Below are 25081 nucleotides of genomic sequence, written 5' to 3' on the forward strand. Positions count from 1 at the left end.
GATATGATTAGGTCATTTGATTAAGAGATATTAAACCTATAAATATTTTGGGAAATTAGCAGTCCAGTTACACAACTTTACCCTGTGAATAAATTTCCATTTTAATTTTGGTATTTATAAAAATATATAATGCAGAATAAATACCTAAAACTGGGAATTTATGTATAAGCAATTAATTAAGAATTTTAACTTTAAAAGTTGAATACTGCACTCCAAATAGTATATTACCCAAACTAAAGGTAGTAGATAGGAGAGTGTTCTACACTTCAAAAGCCTTAACTCAGAGTGTCCCAAATTCCTGTAATTCCTATTTTCTATAATATCTTCCTATCCTTGCCTACTCACTCTTAAAAATAATGGCGATTCTTCTCCAAACACATGCATATATGTGTGTACTGGATATATGTATGTACTGGAGTTCCTGGGTAGTGAAAAGGGTTAACATGCTTGGTTCTGACCAAAAGGCTGAAGGTTCAAGTCTACCCAGAGGCTCCTCAGAAGAAAGGCCTGGTGATCTACTTCCAAAAAATCAACTATCAAAAACCCTGTGGATCGCAAGTCTACTTTGGTACGCGTGGAGTCACCTTGAGTCAAAATCAACTCAACAGCTACAGTTTTTTTTTTTTTTTTCAATAAGTATACTATTCCTTAAGTAAATTGCAAACACTCTGGTAGTAACAAAAGCAGAGCCTCATTTATGAAAATATGTACCCTATGTTAGAACTAATACTAATTATTTTAACATGCATTTTTGAGCCACTTCAGTAGGCAAATATGCATAAGACAGGACAAAGAAAAATAAATTAGACCATTCACTGTCATTAAGAATTTTACTATGCACTATGGATACTGTTAAGGATTCTCAATAACTTGTCATTTTTAAATCAAAATGGTACGATGCCTATGAGAGTGCACTCTAAACTGTAAAGTGCCTTGAGTTGTGTAATGTACTTATTAAGATCAAAGGTAAAGTCTGCCTGCCTAGATTCAGTTCCCTGCTCTACCACCTACTAATAAGGGGACCTTGGGAAAGTTATCTGTCTATGTCTTAGTTTAAATAAAGTAAGCGTAACAGTATCTACATCCCATTTTTTTCTGTTGGATTAAAACAGTGTACACAGGTTCTGGTATATATAAATCCTCAATATATGTTAGCTGTTATATTTTCTCATCACAACCCTTTATCTGTGTTATATCAATGACTGTATTTTATTGTTATGCATCTGTTTCTATACTGAGGGTACAGATTAAAGTCACAAGTACTTAGCACAGGGCACAGGCACACTTAAACCCCAGGTCAAGCAAACGTTTTATATAAACTTCAATCCCTTTGTCAGAGGGATACATATTTGTCTAAGAGTTTCTTAGTCGTCTAGTGCTGCTATAATAGAAATACCACAAGTGGATGACTTCAACAAAGAGAAGCTTATTCTCTCATAGTTGAGTAGGCTAAGAAGTCCAAATTCAGGGTGCCAACTCCAAGGGAAGGCCTTCTTCTCTCTGTCAACTCTGGAGGAAGGTCCTTGTCATCAATCTTCCCTTGGTGTGGGAGCATCTCAGAGCAGGAACCTCAGGTCCAAAAGATGTGCTCTGCTCCTGGCACTGCTTTCTTGGTGGTATGAGGTCTCCATGTCTTTCTATTCACTTCTTTCTTTTATATCTCAAAAAAGATTGGCTTAAGACACTATCTGATCTTGTAGATCTCATCAATATAACTGCCACTAATCGATCTCCTTACATCATAGTGATAGGATTTACCACACATAGGAAAATCACATCAGATGACAAAATCGAAGACAATCATACAATACTGGGAATCATGACGTAGCCAAGTTGCCAGATATTTTGGGGGGCCACAATTCAATCTATGACAGAGAGATACATATTCATTTCAGTTGATGATACTATTTGAAACGATAACATTTTGGAAAGGACAAAATGGAATGAACTTTCCTAATCTGAATAGTCAAGAGGCATCCCCCCAAAATCCATTCAAGGAATGAAGGTTGCATTTTTCTGCCATTAGATATATTAATTTGATCCATGTGTTTGGTATAAAAAAAATCTAAACCCATTGCCACTGAGGCAATTCCAATTTACAGCAACCCTATAGAATAGAGTAGAACTTTCCCATAGGATTTCCAAGGCTGTAATCTTTACGGAAGCACACTGCCACATCTTTCTCCTGCAGAGTGGCTGATGGGTCCAAACTGCCAACCTTTCATTAACAGCCAAGTGCTTAACCACTGTGCCACCAAAACTCCTTGTATTTGGCGTATTATCATAAAATGGCACATAATACAAATGGCACAGTTCTCCTTTATTTCTATGAAATAATAAGCTTTGGACATTTCTAAATACATCCATTCCTCTCTTAGAAAGTTGACAAAATGTCAGTGCTGTCCGTTTTCACAAAGATCAAGGTGTTGCCATGAAAACCAGGGACCAGTAAGTAAAAAGGAGCTGTCTGATAATGTTAATTATGTTACTGCTTTCCTGTGGATGAAGGAATTCTAAATTAAAAATAAGATAAGCTATAAATTAATATCAAATGCATTTTACAAAAGCATAGAAAAGAATGCTTTTTAAATGCATTTATTTTACTTTCTAGAGCAACTGTTGCTCACAGTGGCAAACTCTTCAATGTAGAATGGCTAGAAAAATTAATTTACTTCTATAATAAAAAGGCCATTTGTCTCCTTGCAGAACGCATGTGACATTGTTAGGCTTCTTACAAATGATCGCTCTGGACAATGCCTGTGGTTTACAAATTCCCTAATTATACCACTGATTGTGTACCACTGAATATGTCTTATCTTTGTGGAAATAGATACCACTGCCATTTTAATAAACATTTTGACATAAAATGACGCTGACTCATACTTTAACAAGAGGAAAATGAAACGACTAGTGAACACAGTGTTCTATCAACAGATCTGGGCCACATGTTCTTTAGAGCAAATGAGGTTTAATTAACAGATCCATTAGTTGATACCAGGTCAATTAAAAAAAAATAGAAGGGTTTTCTTACAGTACATGAAGACTTTATTAGCAAATATTCTCCTGATGCATGATTGCGTTTTCTTTTTTCCAGTCCGTAGAAGCACAGGATGGTACAGTGAAAATATGGGCCTAATTTTAAAACCACATAAAAACTCACACATAATGTCATTGATTGGAATGATGCATAACTCATTCTGGGCTAATATGTGAGTGTGAATAGAGTTTAGCACCACTTTATTAATATCATTCACACTGTCTTTTATTCCCAAGCAAGGATATTTCTGTTTAAATGTCAACTATATATATTTTGTTTACAAGTATTATTTAGACAGACTTGGCAAATGTGGACTATTTAGGTGTCATTGAGAGTGGACTGTATTTCCTGCTGAATGTATTTTAGCTAAAGATATTGGAGCTGTTTTGTCATTTTATTATTTCTACTTCACATATTTAAAATACTAATGTATTTTATAACATGCATAGAATTTTTTTAAGTGCAACGACGTTTTTCCTCATTTCACATCTTTTTTAATACGGCCATTATAACAGAAAAAATGTCTCTACAATTTGGGAAATGCTTTCTTTATATATCAGGGACTTGAGAGGAGTACTGTGTTCTCAGTGTCCCCTTCCCCTGCAAATCATCACCGTGACCCATGTCCATTCTCTAAAGTTTTCAGTCCTGATCTTAAGCTGCCTCTTAGGCTGACTTTCACCCAGCTGTACTTCCCAGGCATAGAGTTCTTAGTCAAAGAAGGTCAGAAGGAAGGTACAACGGAGATTACAATTTGAGATTTCTGAGACTGACATTTTCTGTAGTGTATCTCTGGAGTCTGAAACCTCATTACTTGAGCTCATTCCATTGAGAGGCTGTGTGTTTTGTTTGTTATTAATTCAATTTCACTAAAGAACTTTTAACCTAATATAACTGCTATAAATTGTTTTCTTTGGTGAAATTAGTACCGCTAAAGCTAAGTGCATTGGTTAGAAATATGGTAAGGTTTCTCCACCCTTTTGAGTGGAATATGACTCTGACAAGCAAAACCTAACATCCTAACACTCTCTGGAGCAGACTTTTTGAACTAGGGCTCTGATAGTCTTGTGTCTCACTACTAACAGGCTATGTAGCCATATGATACAGCTAGAATGTTACCTGAATCACTTCTAGAATATTTTTGCACCTACCTACTGTGAACTTTTCTTGCAAGGTCCTTGTCAAAGGGATGAGACTAAGTATTAGAACTACCTTATATTCTAAAGGGAAATATCCATTTTATCTAAGGTGATACAGCATGCTGCAAACTCTGGTACTGGATTTAGAATCTGAGATTGTAAATTCAAGTCAATTAGCTAAATCGAACAGATACCTAAGCTTTTTGGATAGACCCTGATTCTCGCTCTAAAAAAAAAAAAAGAAGGGTACTAGGTAAAATATAAGATGTCATTCCTACTTTAAAACTACATTAATAATTAAGACATTTACAAATCTTTTAAAATATATTTAACAAAATAAATATCTAGAGAATTGCCCCAGGGATCTTTTATTTTTATACATTTTAAAAGGAAGATATTCGGAACTCATAAATATCCTATAATTGTACCACTGAAATCCTAATTGTAATGATTTTCTAATGTTATTTAATTCCTTTTCCAAAACTCACTGATATCCAACAAGGAAGGATGAAAAATTAAAATATTATGAAAATTAATGAGTTTCTATTAACATTGAAAATATATTCATTTGCAAGCAGGTTTGGGGGAAAAGCTCCCTTGTACTAATGGTTAGTTCTAGTTTCTATTTTGGATCACTTGAAAGAAAAAGCTTTGATTTAAAACACTGCACACTGTAAAATGAAATTTAAAGACACCACATATAAATTAGATTACTATCATAACTGTTCTCTTAGATGGAAGAAGATCTAGGATTCCACAGCATTTTTTACCACATAGGGCAAAATGGCGATCAAACTGTTGGTCTTTAGATCCACTTCCCAAGTCTACTGTTATTGTTGCTGTATTCCCCAATGCCTATTAGTGGGTTGGTAGTATCATATATGGATGTAAAAATCTGAAGTGTCACCATGATTACATAAGTGATGAATAAGATACCATTTCAAGCACCTCTATTTTCTCCTCTAGTCAAATGATCCCTGGGTCCTGATAGTGCAGCTTTAAAATAATAAATGCTAATACATCATCTATTCTTAACTATAAATCTGATGGAGACATTTACTCTTCATCAGTTAATGAGGATATTTATCAAAAGTACTTCTTTATCTCCAGTAAATTATTTCTGGGTTTTATAAATTTAAATGCAAATTATGGAACTAAGAACTTTCAGTCCTCATTAGACTACGGAAATCTGTATTTGGGCATTTAAAATTCAGATAGTTCCTATGTTCCCATTGCTTGCATTTATAAAATGATAAATGATATAGGAATCATAAAGCAGGTATGCTTATTTTTCAATGACCTGTTTTATGTTAATACAATCTTGGAATTTCAAAATGCTTTTAACTCTGCCAAATGAAGAAAGTTCTCAGCACATGAGACAATAATTAGATTAATATTTAACTTTGTTGGTGCTGGTTGCCATCAAGTCACTTCTGACTCATGGTGACCTCATGTGTGCAGAGTAAAGCTGCTCCATAGGGTTCTCTTGGCTGTAATCTTTCAGAAACAGATTGCCACACCTATTTTCTCAGGCTCCTCTGGGTAGGTTCAAACCAAGAATTTTTTGGCTAGTAGTTGTGCGCTTAACTATTTGCTCATCTAAACCCACTGCCGTCGAGTCAATTCCGACTCCTAGCGACCCTACAGGACAGGGTAGAACTGTCCCATAGAGTTTCCAAAGAGTGTGTGGTGGATTCGAACTGCTGATCTTTTGGTTAGCAGCCATAGCACTTAACCACTACTCCACCAGGGTTTCCTTTGCACGCCTAGGGTTCCAAATTCTAATTAACTACTGTTAAACTATAACTTTTAATGTAGAATCTTTGTTCTGACATTTAGAAAAAAGAGTTGGGTACTTAAAGATGATATTTGGAGGTAAATCATAAATCCAATATTATTTTCAAGATTACATAGATTAAATTTTATGTGGAAAAATCTAATATACAAACATGATGAATGGTTCTTGAATAATTATAGAGAATTAATGTAACACAACCAATGTTTGCATTTATGCCCTACCCACCACCAAAAAATAAGTACAGGCAGTCACTGGGAGCCCTGGTGGTACAGTGGTTAAGAGCTTGGATGCAGTTTGAATCCACCAGCCACTCCTTGGAAACTGTATGTGGCAGTTTTACTGGGTCCTACAGGGTTGCTATGAGTCAGAATTGACTCCACGGTAATGGGTTTGGGTTTTCTTTTTTTTTTTTCCGTAGTCTCTGACCTATGATGAGGTTCTGCTCCAACGTCCCTATCGTAAGGTGGTGCTGAACTAAGTCAAATAATTTTTTTTTTTAGTTTTCATTATTACTGCCATTAATTACCAATATCTTTATAAATCTGATCTTTGAACATCTGTGAATAAACCTCTGAGAATGATAACATCAGCAAATTATGCACTGCAACATTGTATGTGCTGCATATTACCAATGATAAGGTGTACAAAAAAAAATTTTGAGTAAGTCATAAGTCGGGAGCTACCTGTAGAGTACAACCTGTGTAAGGTGGAAACCTGCAAGAGAAGGAACACTCACATATTTTCCACTAATAGAGAATGATAGAAAAGTGGTAAGACTGCACCCTGTCAAAGACGGAAAACTTGTGAGACCAGAAAAACAGGGCAGTCCTGTTGAGTTCCACTCTCATAGATTTAACCATAGTGAAAAGACATGCAGTTGATGATTTTCAAAAAACTTGTAACTTACTGTCAAGGCACCTTAAAATGTTTTAAATATTCTCTCTTACTCTTTCAAAAGATCTTATTGAAAAGAAAATTATTGAAATTGTTATTTTGTGAGTATCCATAATACTATCTGTGGCCTGCTTAAAAGGGTACTATAAAATCTGATAATAGTTATTTTTTCACAACCAAATATTGCATTTAAACTCTATCTCTCTCTCCCTCCCTCATTATTCAATCCTTTCACTTGAAGGAAAATGGAAGTTTGCTTCCATTACCAAAATGTACACATTAAAGTATCTGGGACAAATACAATCATTCACGTGTGTCTCTATGCTAATGAAAAGGTATTCAAGGCCCTGAAGATGCTACAAAAACAGGAAGTTTTTCATTGGATATTCCCCTTTTTCTCACAAGTTGGGGAGTTCTTTTTTCTTTAATTTCCACTGACCATTCTTCATTTTTCTTGTGGTTTCTCCTTTTTCCACCAGCTCCTTTGACATTTTTTATCTTTGCTTCAGAATCTTTTCTTGGATGAGCCCATTCATTTCTAATCAATGCAATTGCTTGTGAAATCTAGACCACCCTAACTGCTGACCAGAAAAACAAGGATGTCACACCATCCCCTCCAAAAAAAAAAAAAAAAACCCAAACCTGTTGCCTCAATTCTGACTCATAGCTACCCTATAGGACAGAGCAGAACTGCCCTACAGAGTTTCCAAGGAGCGCCTAGTGGATTTGAGCTGCTGACCCCTTGGTTAGCAGCCATAGCACTTAACAACTACACCACCTGGGTTTCCAGGCATGTGGCATCAGTAGGATTCAAACCCATGCCCCCTGAAGAGACTGAAGCCTTAATCCAGTGCCTTGGGCTTCTCGGTCATGCTACCTGCTAAATCTTACATAGAAGTCCTATATATAAAAGAGAAATGTGTATTGCTCTGACTGAAGTTGGAAGGAGAAAAAGAGGCAAAATTGTTAGCTTGTTAGTTCCCTTCTCCATACATTTTAGCGGCCCTTGAGAAAATTCCAAAAAATTCCTTGTTGTCATTAGAACATCACTTGAAAATTAGTTACCCAGTCGATTGCTTTATTCTACTGAAGAAAAAAATTGAGGCCTAGCCAGGATTCTGCACTATATTAAGTTCCCTGATGTCAGTCAGGCTCACTCTGAAATTAACTTGAGAACATTGGTCACTGACTTAACTGCCCCTTAATGAGAGGGGCTGTGAGTAGCTCCCTCACTACCTCATCTGATTGCTATAAATCTCTCCAGCTGAATAAATAGTCCCACCACAACTCCAATTTGTAGATTTTTTTTTTTTCCTTATCCTCCTTTTCTCTCATTCTGTTTTCTCAAACTCTTCCTTAGAAATACTTCAAAGCTATGGTGGAGAGATAAGTACTCTAAGATGCAAAGAAGGTAACTGGCTTCACAGATGTAGTTCATAAGTGAGTTTAAAGCTTATTCACCTAAGGTCTGTGCACCTTTTCCTCTCTCACCGAACATCTCAAAAGTATTGCTTATCCTCATTGCCTTAATTTCCACCCTAATAATTTTTTTTCCTACCTTCTCTCTCACAAGATCTCTCATTAACTCATTGGATACTTCCTTGCCATGCAGAGAGAGTCTACACTATTGGGGATACAGATGGAAAAGCTTTCTTTGCCCCATTGATCGATTGATGATTGTCTGTTAAGCCTCTGGAAGGTTTCTTGGAACTCTCTTTTACTTTCCCCACCACTATACCCCTGTCAGTTTTTTTTAATTCTGCAGATGTCTCTTACTTTCTTTTCCAATGAATAGAATGCAAAAGCACAAATCTGATCATATCACTTCCCTGATAAAAAATATTTAGGCATTCTTGATTGTGTGAATGAGATGCAATGAGATTCCTTTCCTTCAAATATATATTGCCATATAATCCTCATTCTTAATCATCCATCTTAATCATCCTCAGTTACCCACTCAGATGCCACTTGCTCTATGGAACACTTTCTTACCAGATTCAAAGCCTTATTCCCTTGCTTCGATATCACTCTGATGGTTTATTAAAGCAAGTATTAGACCCCAGCTTCATTATACTTATCCAAGTATATTCCCACTGGGATAGATACTGTATTATGAGCAGGATCTTACACATTTTTGTTTCTTCCCATATCTTCTTTTGTACAGTGATTGTTGAGCAAACATATTAGAGTTGAATGTGCACTGTATGTCACGAATTAATTCCAGAACGGTGTTTGACAGCTATACTTAATTGCTCTTTGCCATCTTAGACCCCTTGGCATTATTCCTATTTGCACTGACAGTTAATTCTGTTTCACAAATTTGAATTTCCAAGTCTCAGTATTCCTCCACTAAGGACAGTTTCCTTAGGGCTGAGAACTCTTGAAATAAATGTCAGATATGTCAAACGGAAGGGAAAAAAATACCACAGTGGCCTGAGTCACTAAATACTACGTTCATCTCTTGTGATAGGTTTCCTATCTTCATTAAGTAAAATCTAGCAAATCTTTATTTTGCATCTTTTTAGCAATTTATCTCTTAGATCATTTAGTTCTTTTTAACATGGCACTCAGTAAATCTTCTGAAGGCATTTTCCTGAAAACATTCAAGCATGGACTTTTTGGCCATAGGAATGTTTAATACTGAATAAAATAGAGAACTAGGCATTAGTTCGAAACACCACAATCTCTATCAAGGCTCTAAATGATAACAATGACAATAATGCAAATAGTAACAATATTTCAGCCACTGAACAATTAAAGACTAATATAAATGAACAGAAATAATATCAACGGATATTCAATAATTTTTAAAAATCTTTCAATTTTTGAACAAAAACATATTTATACTTAAGAAGCAAAGCTATTTCCAAATAGGCAACGTTAAGCATAAAATAATTCTTTTTGGAAAACATTTATATTCCTACATATGAGTTTATATAACCACATGTACCATATAGCTAATATCAATACCATCCTCATCATTTCCTAAAGTACATTCCGTGTACACGTGCAGTAAAATGTACACGCTCAATAAAAGCAGGATTCCGCAGTTGCGTGTCTCTCTGAGAGATTCCCTAAGCACAATAGCATCTTAAGTGTCTAAGACGACCACAATAAAGGTATCTGCTTAGCTACATTTAACCTGGGTTTCAATGTTACAGGTGAAGAGGAAAGCCTACGAAAAGAAAGTTAAGAAAGACCATAGAAGGGGGAATTCACTCTTTTTTGGAGAAAAGGCTTCCTATTGACATATTTTTCCATATACTGTGCTTCTTCCTAGCCCTTATCAAGACAGATATAAAACCCCTTCCGGTAAACAGTCAGAATCAACCAAGAAAGAAAAATCTTCAAGACTTGCAGAGTACATCTACTGTGCATGAAACCAGTACTGCCTAAAGCCAGTGTGAAAAGTGACCAATCAGGCACTCAGGAGACAGAAAACTGACTCCATAATCAGGAAACTCCATAATCAAAAGGTTTAGAGTATACCTCATTTTTTTAAAGTTGTGTTTTTCATTATGTCTCCTCCTTCAAAAATTTTAAAAGACCTGACTTGAGCGTTATGCTCTTTTAAGAACTACCTACACAGGATCAAACTGACAATAGCAGCTGGAAAGATTAGGTAGGAACCTTAGGGGACAATGAGTTTAAGGAGGAACAACTCAGGAAAGGAGGGTGAGAATGGTTGCACAACTTGAAAAATGTAACCCATGTCACTCAATTGTACATGTAGAAACTGCTGAGTTGGTGTATGTTTTGCTGTGTGTATGCCCAACAACAATAACAAAATGAATAAAATTCAGAAAAAAATGCTTTTAAAGATATGCGGAAATAGACAAAAACCAGATGGCAGAGTTCACAAACCAAATAGGAGAGTAGCAGAATATCTTTTATGTTGCAAATAAGTCTTGAGTAATTGCAAAGTAATCTGAGGCATCCTTACAACATAATTCTAGAATTTAGACCACCGTAGGAGATAAGGATTGGCTTAGCAAAAGCAAACCTGGGGACACAATAAAACATACATACAAATGAGGAATAAGGAAAGACTGAGATTTTGTGTCAGTCCCTAGAAAATGTATTAATCTTTGTACAGACAAATAACAATTACCTATATGTGAGTTTAACTTAATTTCCTACTAAGTACGTAGAGTTTGGCTTTGTTATTCTTTCATTTCTTAATTAACAGGGTTTCCAAAGTCTAGATTAGAGGTCACCAAACTACAGCCTGTGGGCCTGATCACTCCTGCCACCTTATTTAGTAAATAAGGTTTTATTGGGACACAGCTGTGCCCATTCATTTACTTCCTGTCTACAGCTGCTTTCCCAGTGCAATGGCAGAGTTGAGTAAATTGTAACAGAGACCATACAGACTGAAAATTAAAAAAAAAAAAAATTACCATCTGAACCTTTAAGAAAAATTTTGCTGACCTCTTGTCATGGATTGAATGGTGTCCCTCAAAAATACATGTCAACTTGACTAGGCCTTGATTACCAGTGTTGTGAGGTTGCCCTCCATTTTGTAACCTGATGTAATTTTTCTATGTGTTGTAAATCCAAATCTCTGCTTGTGGTTAATGAGGCAAGGTTAGGTTATGTTAAAGAGAATTAGGGTGGGATGCAACACCCTTACTTGAGTCACAGCCCTGGAGTGTGGCTTGCATCACTATTTATCTTACAAGAGATAAAAGGAGAGAGAAAGGAACAGAGAGACAAGAACCTCATACTATCAAGAAAGAAGTGCCAGGAGCAGAGCACATCATTTGGACCTAGGGTTCCCTCACTGAAAAGCTCCTAGACCAGGGGAAGATTGATGACAAGGAATTACCCCCAGAACTGACAGAGAGAGAAAGACTTTTCTGGGGGCTGGTATGCTGAATTCAGACTTCTAGCCTGTTAGATTGTGAGAGAATAAACTTCTGTCTATTAAAGTCATCCACTCGTGTTATTTCTCTTATAGCGGCACTACATAACTAAGACACCACTGATCATTATTAATTCAAAGGTCACAATTTTGGAGTCAAGGGAGGAAATGAATTTACCTGTTTTTTTTTTTTTTTAATAACTCAAGTACTAATTACGTAATTTTTATCTGCATTGAGGCTTCCAGAGCATTGACAGGTCTTACATGTGTTAGTCTTACTCAGGGGTGGATTATCCAATAGGCAAGGTAAGCACAGTGACTACCTTGCCTATCAGATCATTTGTAGTGAACAATTTCATATTTTTCACCACATCAAAGATTCTGCTTCTAGGTATGGCTGGCATCTATCTCTGTCTTAAATCCACAGCACCCTCCTACAAAATCAGAGCATCTTTTCAAATTTCCAGTCCCTAACAGGGGCAGATCACCCAGTAAGCAAGGTAAGCACGGACTTACTTGTGCTTACTTACTAATCTGTAGGGAACAATTTCACATGGGTTTCACCACATCTTTTATTACAAAATATATATAATTACATTGTCGATGTGGTGAAACCCATGTGAAATTGTTCACCACAGATGATCTTGTAAGCAAGGTAAGTACTGCGTTTACCTTTCTTATTGGCTACTCTGCCCCTGTTACACTTAAATGCCTTCCTCTTATGTATAACAACAAATCACTCACCAGAGTCAGTCTTTAGATCTTTAGTTTTAATCATTGGAATTCCCTAAGTTTCTATTGCTTCTTTAATTGGAAAAGGGCAAAGAAGCAAATGCAATCACACGGATTTTACCTTTTTTTTTTTCTTCCTTTGCCTTCATGCCTTTTAACTATTCTTATCACTGTATACCAGAGCCCTGAGTTATCAAAAACTTCCTTTCACATATGTGGAGACTGGTACAGACATTTGTTAACTATCACAATTACAGTGAATAGATAGTCTGCTATAAAGTTAAAGCTTGTGAGACTCAGAAAAACAATGCAGTCCTGTTGAGTTCCAGCTCTCACAGGTTTCAGGTAGTAAAAATATTGAAGTAATTGATGCTTCTCAAAAAACTCGTAACTTACTGTCAAGGTGCCTTACGTTATAATCTCCAGTTTCATCATCTAAGTATCACTCCATTTGTTGCTCTTTTACCCTAATGACGGGGGTGGCGCACACACACACACACACACACACACACACACACACACTCATAAACCTCCATCAAAATATATATTGAGTCTTCTATATTTGCCCATCAAATGTCTCATCCAGGGAATTTCAGATATGCGCTGAAAACACCAGTTCCACTGTTTATCTTCTTCTAGGCATGATGCAGATGCTCTGAGTTTACTACAAACCTGCACGTTTCTCAAGTCGTGCCAAGGAATACATGTAAGCTAACGAGCAGGCAAGGACGTTACTATTGAACAATACTGAGGGAGGAAGCAATGGAATATTTTTCAGCAAATCCTCTGAAAGTTAAAAATCTAGCATAACAATTATATTTATGCAAATAAATAATATCCAAGTAACAACATTTTAAGGTTTGAATTTTTAACTGTTGCCAAATTTTAGGCTATAATTCACATACGTTCTTCAACAACTATGTGAAAGGTTTTCATTTTATGAACTGAATTGTAGTAACTAAAGTCTTAGTATATGTAAGTTTTTAATTGAGATATTTACAATTGCTATCACATGTTTTTGCAAGTTACCTGGAATCTAGCCAGATAAAATACAGCTCCAGTAAGTTAAATCGTAAAACTGAAATAAACCAATATGATGTGCTTATATTAATATCAGCTAATTTTTTTTTTTTTTTTTAATATCAGTCCTATAGTAAGCAAAATGAAGAATCATGTTAATATCCCAGGGACTTTCTTCATTCCATTTATGTTGCCAAATATACCTCCTTCTACTTTCTATAACCATCACAGTGCTATTTCCTTCAAGATTTAATCAAATATCACATCTTTCTGAAATGCTCCTGTATCCTCATTGACAAAAGTATTCAGAATTCTTACAGAAGCTTTCTCCATTTTGTGCTCCCTCTTGTGTCTAACTTTATCAGCAGGTGAACTGTGCTCCCATCACCAAGTCCTTTTAGATAAGAGCACTGATTAATTGTATTTGGCTATTGTGTCACTGGTTCTGAAAAGAAACAAGCAAACAAGACCAGACAAGCAATCATACAAAATAATGCTTATAATTAAGTGTAGACCAGTCCTGGAAAAGCTTTCCTAGGATAACAAGGACAAATAACCTTGGATCTTACACAATTGTTCTTACTCTTACAGGTAATATGGTTGTGTGAAATGTCACCCAACAGTGTCACCTACCACATTGATGGAAAAAATCAACGGATATTTGTCAATTGAATGGATACATAAACTAATGAGTGATGAATGGCTGGGCATATCATCAGCTTTGCATCAGAGAGTCCAACTAACACCAATATTTAAATATCAGTTAGATAAAGAACAGTTTTCCTCTAACTACAAGACCTTTGTCCAAACACAAGTATTTTTCATTATACTAACTTCTTTTTACATTAATTACAGCTGATCCAGATGGAATATCCTCAGAAATAAATCCCCAGGAATAATAAATATTAACATATGTAATATATTAATAATACCTTTTATAATTACATAATAATAATAACATTGCCCAAAATAAAGCAGAATTGTGAAAAAGAAGCATACTTGATCACACTGAAGTATGGAATTATATTTCTTAAGCAGAAAAATCAATCCAGTGTGTACTGTAATTTGGAACCACAAGAAGGCACAAAAAAACACAGGTGAATTTCAAAATGTACAAGAGCCAAAATGCTGCCTGATTGGAAAAGAAAGTGTTCTGTGTTTTAGCATATATTATTCGACCTTAAACTTCGATCAGGAACAGGCTGTCAAGCAAACTTAGCTACTTAGGAATTCTCCAGATGCATACTGATGGCAGCTAATAGAATCTCAGTGCTTAATGTATCCTGAGAGTCGATCAAGTGCATCCACGTTACCAAACCTTTGTAATTTCCCTCATCTATAAAAGTACATTTAATCGAGAGAAAATTGATAACATATTTTCATTTTAATGTTACAAGAAGGAATTTCTACTCCAATATATTTTTGTATTTAGTCATTCTCATTGTGAAGAGATTCTACCACAATGTTCTCCAAAGAGTCACATCTGACTCTATAACATTAACAAATTTATCACTGATTTTTATTAATGAAAGAGACATTATTATAACATTCTTATATTTGAATGCTCTTAAATTATCTCTCAGTCTTGCCCCCACGGGCTCATTTCTCTTTGTTTAAGTTTTCTTCACTTTTTATCAATTTGTTGTTTAAGTTTATAATCAATGTAATTTTAGGTTCTACAAGGGTTCTTAATTAATGAAAAACAGGTGCAATTTAACCTAGACTCCTATGTCTATCTTAGCCAGTAGCATTAATTTTATTTGCACTATTTCTGTAAAAGCTGATGTTAATCTAAATTAAAATAAAAGTAAAAATGTTTTACAGAGTGATATTTATCAGACATCGTGTTTTTAGAACACTTTTTTTTAAAGTAAGAAATTCTTAGCTTGATTGAAGATGACTTTATCCGCTAAACTTAAATTATTCCAAATGTGAACCTCATTTGCATCATAAATATGCCTCTTACCTGTGCTGCTGGATATGTTAACATCAATACTGATATCAGATATTCCTCCTCCCTTCAGAGACGCTACACACGTGTATGTCCCAAAATCCGTGAATTTTAAATCAATGATGTCCAAGTTTGTTGTTCCCGGGGAGACATCAGGGTCGGTCTGTGTAATAACCATCCGTTCAGAACTTCTTAATGGACGACCGTTTTTAAACCAACTAAATGTTAACTCCTCAGAAGGAACGGCTTCTACTTGGCAAGATATTTTCACCTCACGCCCAATCTGGATGTTGTCATCTTTGTGATAAGGATCTGGAGTGATCCAAAATCGTCCTTTTTTTAATGCTAAAACATAAAAATTCCGTAAGTAGTTAGTGTTACTTTCGTAATCTCAGAGATTCATTCACTCTAAGAAATCATTTGCAGGCTGAAATAAAATTTAAGAAATGAAATAAGGTAAAATGTACATATGTTTCTTGGTTATTTCCAAGTAGTATGCATATAAATAGACTTCTTTTATGTAGCCAGATAGAATTTAAATAACTAAGTCACTTAGAAACTCTAAGCACTGATTTTCAGAAACTAAATAATATTTTTCAGTGGTAGAAAAATTAATACTTTATATCTATGTACAATGTTATTTAAACATTTTTGCCACTGAATTTTGAACTAATAATGGAACCTGTTTATTTAAAGCCATAGGATATTAGAATTGAAAGTAATAATGTGTTCATTAATTATGTGATCTCTCCCAAACAACTCAAATATTACACAAATGTCATATCTAAGAAAATTCTTCTGATTGTGCCCATATGCTGATCAAAACTAGTTTGGTAACAACTGAGTCAGTTCTCATTCATGGGATATTTTCATATATTGAAACACCCTGATCTGGAAAAAAAAAAAAAGTCAAAACATTTGCAATGAATTGCTCTAGTCCATCATACATAAATATTTTCAGTAAAAATTGTTGCTGGCACTCTCATGCAGATAGACAAAAGAATTTTTAGGCCATAGGTCTTGAAAAACATACCATGTTTGTATACTAACAGCAGGGCTTTTTTCATTTAAGGTCATTGCTGTTCGTACCACTGGGGTCAGTAATAATGACAGTCAGAAGATTGCTGGGGGCATGTATGGGCTTACTAAGGCCCCAGTTCTGAACTCCGAATAAGACAATGGATGCAGTGTGGAATACAGTTTGCTCCCTTTTATGACAGTGATTCTCTTACGTACATATTTTTCTGTTTTCCAACACCGTCCCCATTCCTCTCTCTCCTCAACATCACCCTCCCTATAGTGAAATGTAGCATATGCAGTCAAACACAATTATCAGTACAAAGTACTGGCCACTAGAATAAAATACTGGTCATTCATCAGATGAATGAACATTTAAAAAAAAAAGTTTGATCTTTCATATCTTTAAATATTTATAAGGCTCCTCCTCAGGGCTACGTTGGAGCCCTGGTGGCACAGTGGTTAAGAGCTTGGCTGCTAACCAAAAGGTCAGCAGTGCAAATCTACCATCTGCTCCTTGGAAACCCTATAGGGCAGATCTACTCTGTCTTATAAGGTTGCTATGAGTCGGAATTGACTCAACAGCAATGGGTTTTGTTTTTGTCCGGATGAGGTACTAGGCTAGGCCCTGATTCCCTAAAATGTGCAAAGTAGACCTATCCCCACCCTCATGTATTGCAACTCATATACTCATAAATTTTAGACCAGTTTTTCTGCCAAATTTTTGTATTTATGTCTAGAGAACCACACACTGCAGAGATATAAACCGCTCTATAGGATTTTATAGGACCAAAGCAGTCTCAGTCTCAGAGAATTCCCAAAGCATTGTTTAGAGAATGTAAAAAGCTTCAGCTTTGATGAAAACACCAAAAGACATATTTAAATCACGATTTCATATTGTTGTTTGTTAAATTTTTCCATAATAAAATGCAGCTTACTAAGCTTATTTATCCTTAACCACGTCTTTATCAGTAGGTTACTCTAGGATGAAATTAGGAGAAACTATGGCATTCTATTATCTAGGCTCATACTTTTATATTTTCATAGGCACTGAAGTACGATTTCGCATTGTATCTAGAAAGAGCAATGCGATGAAAATGTCTATATCTGGCTACCACATTTGGCATATAATATTTTGCAAACATAATTCTAATGGAATTTAATTTCCACAGCACAAAGCAAATCACGACAACACAGAATATCTTCTTTCTTCTTCAAGATCTAAACAAATTATATGTCAAGGAGTATTTACTTTTGTTAGCACCATAACACTTAAAGAGATTTCATTTGCTAAGAATTTTTCTCATCCTGATTCTAAAGAGAAATGACAAACATAAATAAAATAATTAAGCAAAAAGAAATTCACAATTTAAAAAATTTTAAATCTATAACTTATGTCATTAATAACTTCGTATGGGAGTACTTTTTATAATTATTTTCGTTCCAAAGTTTTACGTTGGCTGCCATACACAAACACACACAACAAAAACTCAGGTGTTTTAGCGATTAACATTTGTTTACCATACAGTTACTGTTTTCTAGCTCTGGCCTTTGTATAAAAAAACCCAGTGCCTTTGTATAGTGACATATCAAAATATATACACAGAAGAAAGTCATACTGATGTTGACAGACCTCAGTTGCAACCTCATCAGACAGACTACATCTAAACTAAAAAAAAAAAAACTACTAAACTTAAAAGTCCCTGATAAAAAAATATGAAATTGAATATCTACGTGTTATGGACTGTTATATTTATGGAAAATAACCTTTAAAAACCCAAAGTAAAAACAGAAAAGATTATAAGGCTATGATCAATTAACAAATAAGATCAAATATGATATACAATTATCCTAGTTGGCAGAAAGCAATATAGTGAAGCGTTCTTTTAAGAATGAAGTCATTGTCAAAAATATTTGATTGTGGGTATTAGACAATTCTAAGATTTGGCCTGACCCAACTCTACTAGTCTCTAGAATGGTACAGATTCTAAAGAAGCCAAAAGTGAACCAGAGGGACATATCAGACTGGTAGGTGAGCTAAAGCCAAGGGATATCAGAATAATTAGCATGGATAATTTGAGTAGAGAACAATCTCTCAGTGTTTGTTTTGTGTCACTCCTGTAGGGTCGCTATGAGTCAGGATTGACTCCATGGCAGTGGGTTTGGTTTGGGTTTTGATAATGAAATGACTGGTTTTGCGTACAGAATAAATACCCTTGGGGAAATGTGTGTGTGTGTGTGCAGTCACAGTAATAGAGGACAGTAAAATTCACGTGGTAGTCTAACTTACATCGGCTGCTCAGAAAACTAAGACGATAGCTCTGAAAACTAGGCCCAGGTATATTAAGAACTCGAAACCTAATTCTAGCTTTTCATTTCTATGTGAATCTAATTTTTATGGGTCAAGTGCATCATTTATAAAAATAGGAGGCAATAGTATTAGGCTCCCTCTGAGACCCATTGTGAGAAACAGCTTATTAGCAGTTGTGTAGAGCTTTGAAAATATAAAGTGTTTAATATAGTTAATCAGCTGGGAAGCAGGTTCCTTCATTTATAATTAAACACTCCCTTTTTCGGTGAACAATTTACAGTAGTTCATGTGATGTTAATTTAAAGTCATTTCCTGCCACTAGTTAGACTTCAAACTCTTAAAATCAATCTGTTATTAGTACTGGCTGTATCAGGGGTCCAATAGACACAACGAGACTCCATAGAACTAAACAAATTCTAAGGAAAAAGGGAGAAGAAATCCCTTTCCCCAAATGCAATTTCTTAGTCTAAATATTGAAAATCCCCTAACACCAGCCTGAGAGAACATTAGATTTCCTTTAATGTATCATAAATTGTGATGGATGAACCTCAAAATGTACTTATTTAGCCTGGCAGTGTAAGTAAAGGACTGCATCAAGCTAAGCCTCTGTTCTGGGTAATCGGTTTGGAAACGCTGCAATATAACCCATCGTTCCCCTTTTTTAATACTGTGAGAACTAAATGTAAATGTGGCCCATGCTCATTAGTAAAAAGTTACTCTCGAGGACATTCTAACTGTACTCACTAAATTCTCTCTATTTTGAGATTTACAAAGGTTCACTGTGAATGGAATGAAATTGATGTATAAATGCAGAGGCCACTCAAAGTTCTGGGTAGGGCTCCCTGCTGACCCTTGCCTATAGAGGAAAGAGGATTTCTGCCTGTGACTACCTAAGGTTCTGATGAAAACTTCCATTATTTAAAACTAGATTAGTTTTTGAATTTATCCTTTAAAGGAGGGAGCATTAGATTTGCAGAAGTCTAGGCTTCAGTTGTGCATGGAGTCACTATGTGTTGGAACTGCCTCAATGGCACTTAACAACAGGTTTGAGACTACCAGGGAGCTAAATTCAATGCAGATAAAGGGAAATAGAAGGCTATGAGAGGAGGCTACTATCTTGACCATAGTTGTAGGCTTGAAATTATAAAACGCACTGCTGTGGAGTATACAACAAATAGTAGTTCCATAATAAAATTTCTAGACAAGGCAAAAAATGACTAGTGTTCTAAATTAAATAAGAAACCATCTCTTTGGAAATAAGAAATATCAGGAGTCAGCTTTTGAACTTCTGCTACAAATCTGTTTCAGAATGATGTTGAGACACATAGAGTGACCAGTGTCTGCGATTCCAAGTTAACAAATTAATGAAAAAAATCTCCCGATACACCATTTTTTTTTTTTTAATCTCAGTAGGGTTCTGGCCAATGTAAAAACTGACAAAATGTTGCTGAGAAGCTTGGATCCGGGAGCATTAATAATATAGTCAGATAAATATAAATCAATTTTCTATCCATCTATCCTCTGTTAAAAATAATACAAATATTTGTATGAGAAATGAAGCATTTGCCAGTCCCACTGAATGCCAACTGAAAAGCAGTTGGAGATGGATTATATCAGCAAAGTGACTCAAAAGATAATATAATGCGTTGTATTACAATTTTTTTTTTTTTTATTACAATTAGCTGCTTTTCTTCCAAAAGAGACTGTGAACTTCTGGATAGTTCCTTGTTACAGCTGGTATTCAATAATTTTGTTGGATTTGATTAAAATTGATACTTCAAAGCATTAACTTTACAAATGCTAATTGTTTCTATCTGTTTTGTAGTCTTATGTTCTGTGATGCATTGGGGGAAATACGATAGAAAAAAGAGAATAAACGTGATGTCCTTCGAAGATTAGGGGCTTTGTTGTGGGGAGCACGATGATACGTGATAAACAGTATTAGTATAAAGATATAGGTGAGGAAGAACATTCTGTATAGAACACTGGGAACCTCACTCAAGCTTGGCCACTGACCAGCTAGTCAGTCATATAACGTGTCAGGGACATCAACTATAAACCATAATATCTGTTACTCATTCCTGTTTCATAAGGGGGGCTTGTTTGCATGCTTCGGAATTCAAGTGATAATCACTTCTGAGGAAACAGGAAGAAGCAAGAAAACAGGTTTTGCAAATACATTCTCTGAAATAGTATTTGCAAAACCTGTTTCAGAAAAATTGTTATAAGAGCTATGCTAAAGCAAAGCAGAACAAATAACGTTTGGTAATCCGCTAGATCAGTAAAAGTTTCCTCTTATGTGGAACTTTTTTTAGAGCTTTGAACATGCTAATCTACACATTGCAGTGCTCCCAGAGGGGATGACAGTATTCATTCCCCCTCCTGAGAAAACAAAACAAACAAAAAAGCTTTAATTCATGGAACATATTTAGGATTAGAATCCAACAAAATAAAATTTGGGAGGCAATGTTTGATAAAAGCTCTCAATTAATGAGAATCGCTGAAAAGACTTGAAAACTAGACTCCATTCCTGGAAACCCTGATGGCGTAGTGGTTAAGTGCTACCCACGGTTCCTAACCAAAGGGCCGGCAGTTCAAATCCACCAGGCGCTCCTTGGAAACTCTATGGGGCAGTTCTACTTTGTCCTATAGGGTCGCTATGAGTTGGAATCGACTCAACGGCACAGGAGGTTGGGGTTCTTGGTGTTTTAGACACTTCCATTATGAGCATCACAAAATAATCTATAAGATGCAACTGTCCAGTGAGTGTAAAATTAACGACTCAAAAAAGTTAAAGGACAGGGAAAGGATTCTGTTTTTTTTTAAGTTAAAGCGGTTAATGGCACATGGAACTTATAAAACATCTTTCATTGCCATCCAGTAAACCTGTCTACACTAAGGGCTTCTGCCTCTTTCCTTCCCTGAACCAACCAGCAATTACTTTCTTATTTAATTTATCAGTTTGTCCTTATCTTGAAAATATACTTTTTAAGATATTCAATAACTATTAAAAAGGAATTAAAAGTATTAGCTTCTGTACAATTTACAAGCACTGATAAGCACTGATTTAAACTAGTAAACCTTAATCTAGCTTAGTTTCTTGGGGAGATGATAATCTATGTTTATTTATTTATATCTTATATTGTTATAAACAAGTATTTAAAGTATTTTTAAAGCTCCTAGAAGATGGATAAGACTAGGGAGGTCTTTTTGCTGTTGTTGTTGTTGTATTATAGACACATGTTTTTTTTTTTTCCTATTGTACTTTAGGAGGTTTACAGCTCAAGTTAATTCCTCATTTGAAAACTTATACACATATTGTTTTGTGACATTGGTTGCAATCCCCACAACATGACAGCACGCTCCCCCTTTCTACCCCGGGTTCCCTGTATCCATTCGTCTGTCCAGTTCCTGTCCCTTCCTGCCTTCCCGTCCTGCTTCAGGACAGGAGCTGCCCATTTGGTCTCCTGTATCTGCTTAAACTAAGAAGCACATTCCTCACGTGTGTTATTTTTGTTTTATAGGCCTGACAAATCTTTGTCTGAAAAGTGGGCTTCAGGAATGGTTTCAGTTCTGAGTTAGCAGCGTGTCCAGGGGTGCATAGCTTCTTATACTCACTTCCCTTGACCTAATGACTTCAAATGGAAAACTATGGTCTGAAGGAAAGCTCATTAATAATGTAAAGACAAAAAAAAAAAAATTGTTTCACACTTTTCCTAATTCAAATGCGGAATCAGATGCTGAAAGGAAATTGGGGTTTTATTTAATTATAAAGCATCAATACTGTATTCATTTTGTGAATTTACTTGAAGCTAATTACTTCAGTTAATCATTCAAATTTCTTATGAAAAGTTAGGTTGAATTTTAATTGTCATTGAAATTAGTTGCTCAGTTGGATAACTGCAAGTAAGTGGCTTGGGTAGGTATTAAAGTCAGAGAGAATGTTTTAGGTGAGCACAAATTTATGCTTTTTGGAATAATAAGCCCTTGAGAAGAGGGAGAAGAAGTGAATTGAATTAATAATATTATTATTGTTATTATTTTGTCATTCCTACATTTCAGATATATCTTATGTAAAGACAAAATATAAATTGCTCATAAATCTCCAAGAGTCTTTATGAGCGTCAAATAAAAACAAACATTTTTATAATGTGGCTACTACGTAAATGGCATTGGGACGTAACATGATGTCTTCATACGGACTATTTGATTGATATTTGAATAGGAGAATATTAATCAACACAACTTGCTGGCTCTATGATGTTAAAAATTAGTAGGTATTCTGAGTTTACCTTTTCTATCAAAGTTAAGAATGAATATTCCTTCATCAAGGTGAGAAAATGTTCAGAGTAAATTAGTTTTTGTTTTTGAACTTTATAAAGATCAAAGAGTAGAAACATTTATACGACGAACTACAGTTTAGGAAGGTTTGTGCTAATTACAAGTGCTTTTAAAGTAGAACATCCTTAATACTTATGGAATTGATCACGTAGCAGTGAGAACTGGATGAAAATAATGAGGCCAACTCATCCTAAAAATCTTTCTTTAGCTTTTCTTACTTTCCTTATATTCTGTCTCAAAAGCAGCACCCTTCCTCCTTTCCAAAATGATTTTACCTGTATCCTTATTGCCAACCCCCCTCACTATACCCTGCTACCCTACGTTCTTTCACTTATCTGCTTTCTTTCAAAATTTTCTTTTCTATATGCTATTTATGCTCAGACTACAAACTTGTTTAGTTCATATCTAATTGAAAAATGTTTTTTTCTTAAAACTAAAATCTTTCAAGTGATTTTAAAAAATAATGAACTACGAGTTGCCTCTACTGTGTCATCAGGCATGCTCTCACTTGCAGCACACTGGTTTTCACTGGTGCTGCTCTGGAACTGAGGGCTGAAAGGATAGAGATGACCTTTTTAGATGATTAACACAATGCTGTTTTCCAGTTCTATTTTTATGTCTCTTGCATTTTGCACTTGTATCACTTTACACTTTTTGTTCTTTATTATTCTTAAAAACCTCTTTTACACTGGGTTCTAAGACTGGAACATTATGACATGCTATTTAAGAAAATACATCCCCTGGACTTTGCTCATTTGCATCGCAATGGTCCTGACACACTCACTAGTTCATTTGAGTTCTGCTTCTCTCACTCAAGATATAGTTGTAAAGTAAGGCTTTGCTGAGAAAGGTAATATATTTTCTAAATTATTCTGCCCCGATTACAGGCCACGTGAGTTTTTCCTTAATAGTCTAGCTTTTGTTCTGCTACTTAGTGGTTAAGTGCTATGGTCGCTAACCAAAAAAAAAGGTCAGCAGTTTGAATCCACCAGGCACTCCTTGGAAACTCTACGGGGCAGTTCTACCCTGTCCTATAGGGTTGCTATGAGTTGGAATTGACTCAATGGCAATGGGTTCTGGGTTTATTCTGCTACTGTGTTTGGAGAACGAGAGAGCTTTGTTTATTTGCCTTTTTTTTTTTGCTGTCTCTGGTTTTATTTTTTGAGACATGAACTGTTTTGACCAGACCAAACCCATTTCACTTTAAATGAAAATAATATTTAAAGCATTTAAATATATTCTTTCATGTTGACATTAAAGAATAAGAAAAATAACCTAGATAAATTAAATGACCAAATAACAGGTATCTGTATTCACTAGGAAATTATATAAATTATCTTATCCATCCTGTGGGAAGTTGAAGAATCATTACTATTAAATTCAATGTCATACATTATTGAAACAGGTGAAAGTAGGATCAACCTAGGAAATTCATTGCTACAAAGTTTCAGTACCAAAGGATATGCTTATGGTTTCAAAACATACACACACAGGTGTGCACACACTTACACACACAGCACACATGCATAATTTATAGTATGTTGCTCAAAGATAGAACGCCATATGAGTATAAGATTATTTGACAGTTTAAGAGGTTAATTTAATGCCTTTATAATGCTATGCTTCCTCCAAAGTGCTAAATTCTATTTAATCTTTAATGCCTAGTAGGTCTAGAATTTTTTATTATAAACTACAGCACAAGGATATGGACTTGTATGTTAACCCACAGATGGTAAAACTGATAAAATGAGGTGTGAAGAGACAGACTCTAGAAATAAATAAATGTAATATATATATTACAAAGGGAAAGGTTTAACACTTCATTTTTTTTAAAGTGCATCCTACGTTGGTCTAAGTGTTTCAAGCAGACTTTAGAACTATATAGTATATATTTTTTTCTCTTTTTAATGGTAAAACTGTGGCAAAGATAAAATAGGAGAAAGCAAATAAGAAAAGGTCAAAATGAGGGTGCTATAG

At 35.2% G+C, this 25081-nt stretch overlaps 1 protein-coding gene across 1 annotated transcript in view; it reads right to left on the reverse strand.

The window, feature by feature from the left end:
- Positions 1–25081, reverse strand: part of MDGA2 (MAM domain containing glycosylphosphatidylinositol anchor 2) — a 943396-nt gene that overhangs the window by 223264 nt on the left and 695051 nt on the right. Inside the window, exon 7 of the mRNA XM_049897699.1 lies at positions 15451–15780. Coding sequence (XP_049753656.1) covers positions 15451–15780 — 330 coding nt within the window. The remainder of the gene's footprint in view (positions 1–15450; positions 15781–25081) is intronic.

This window comes from Elephas maximus, chromosome 10 (genome assembly GCF_024166365.1).
Source record: "Elephas maximus indicus isolate mEleMax1 chromosome 10, mEleMax1 primary haplotype, whole genome shotgun sequence".
Taxonomy (NCBI): domain Eukaryota; kingdom Metazoa; phylum Chordata; class Mammalia; order Proboscidea; family Elephantidae; genus Elephas; species Elephas maximus.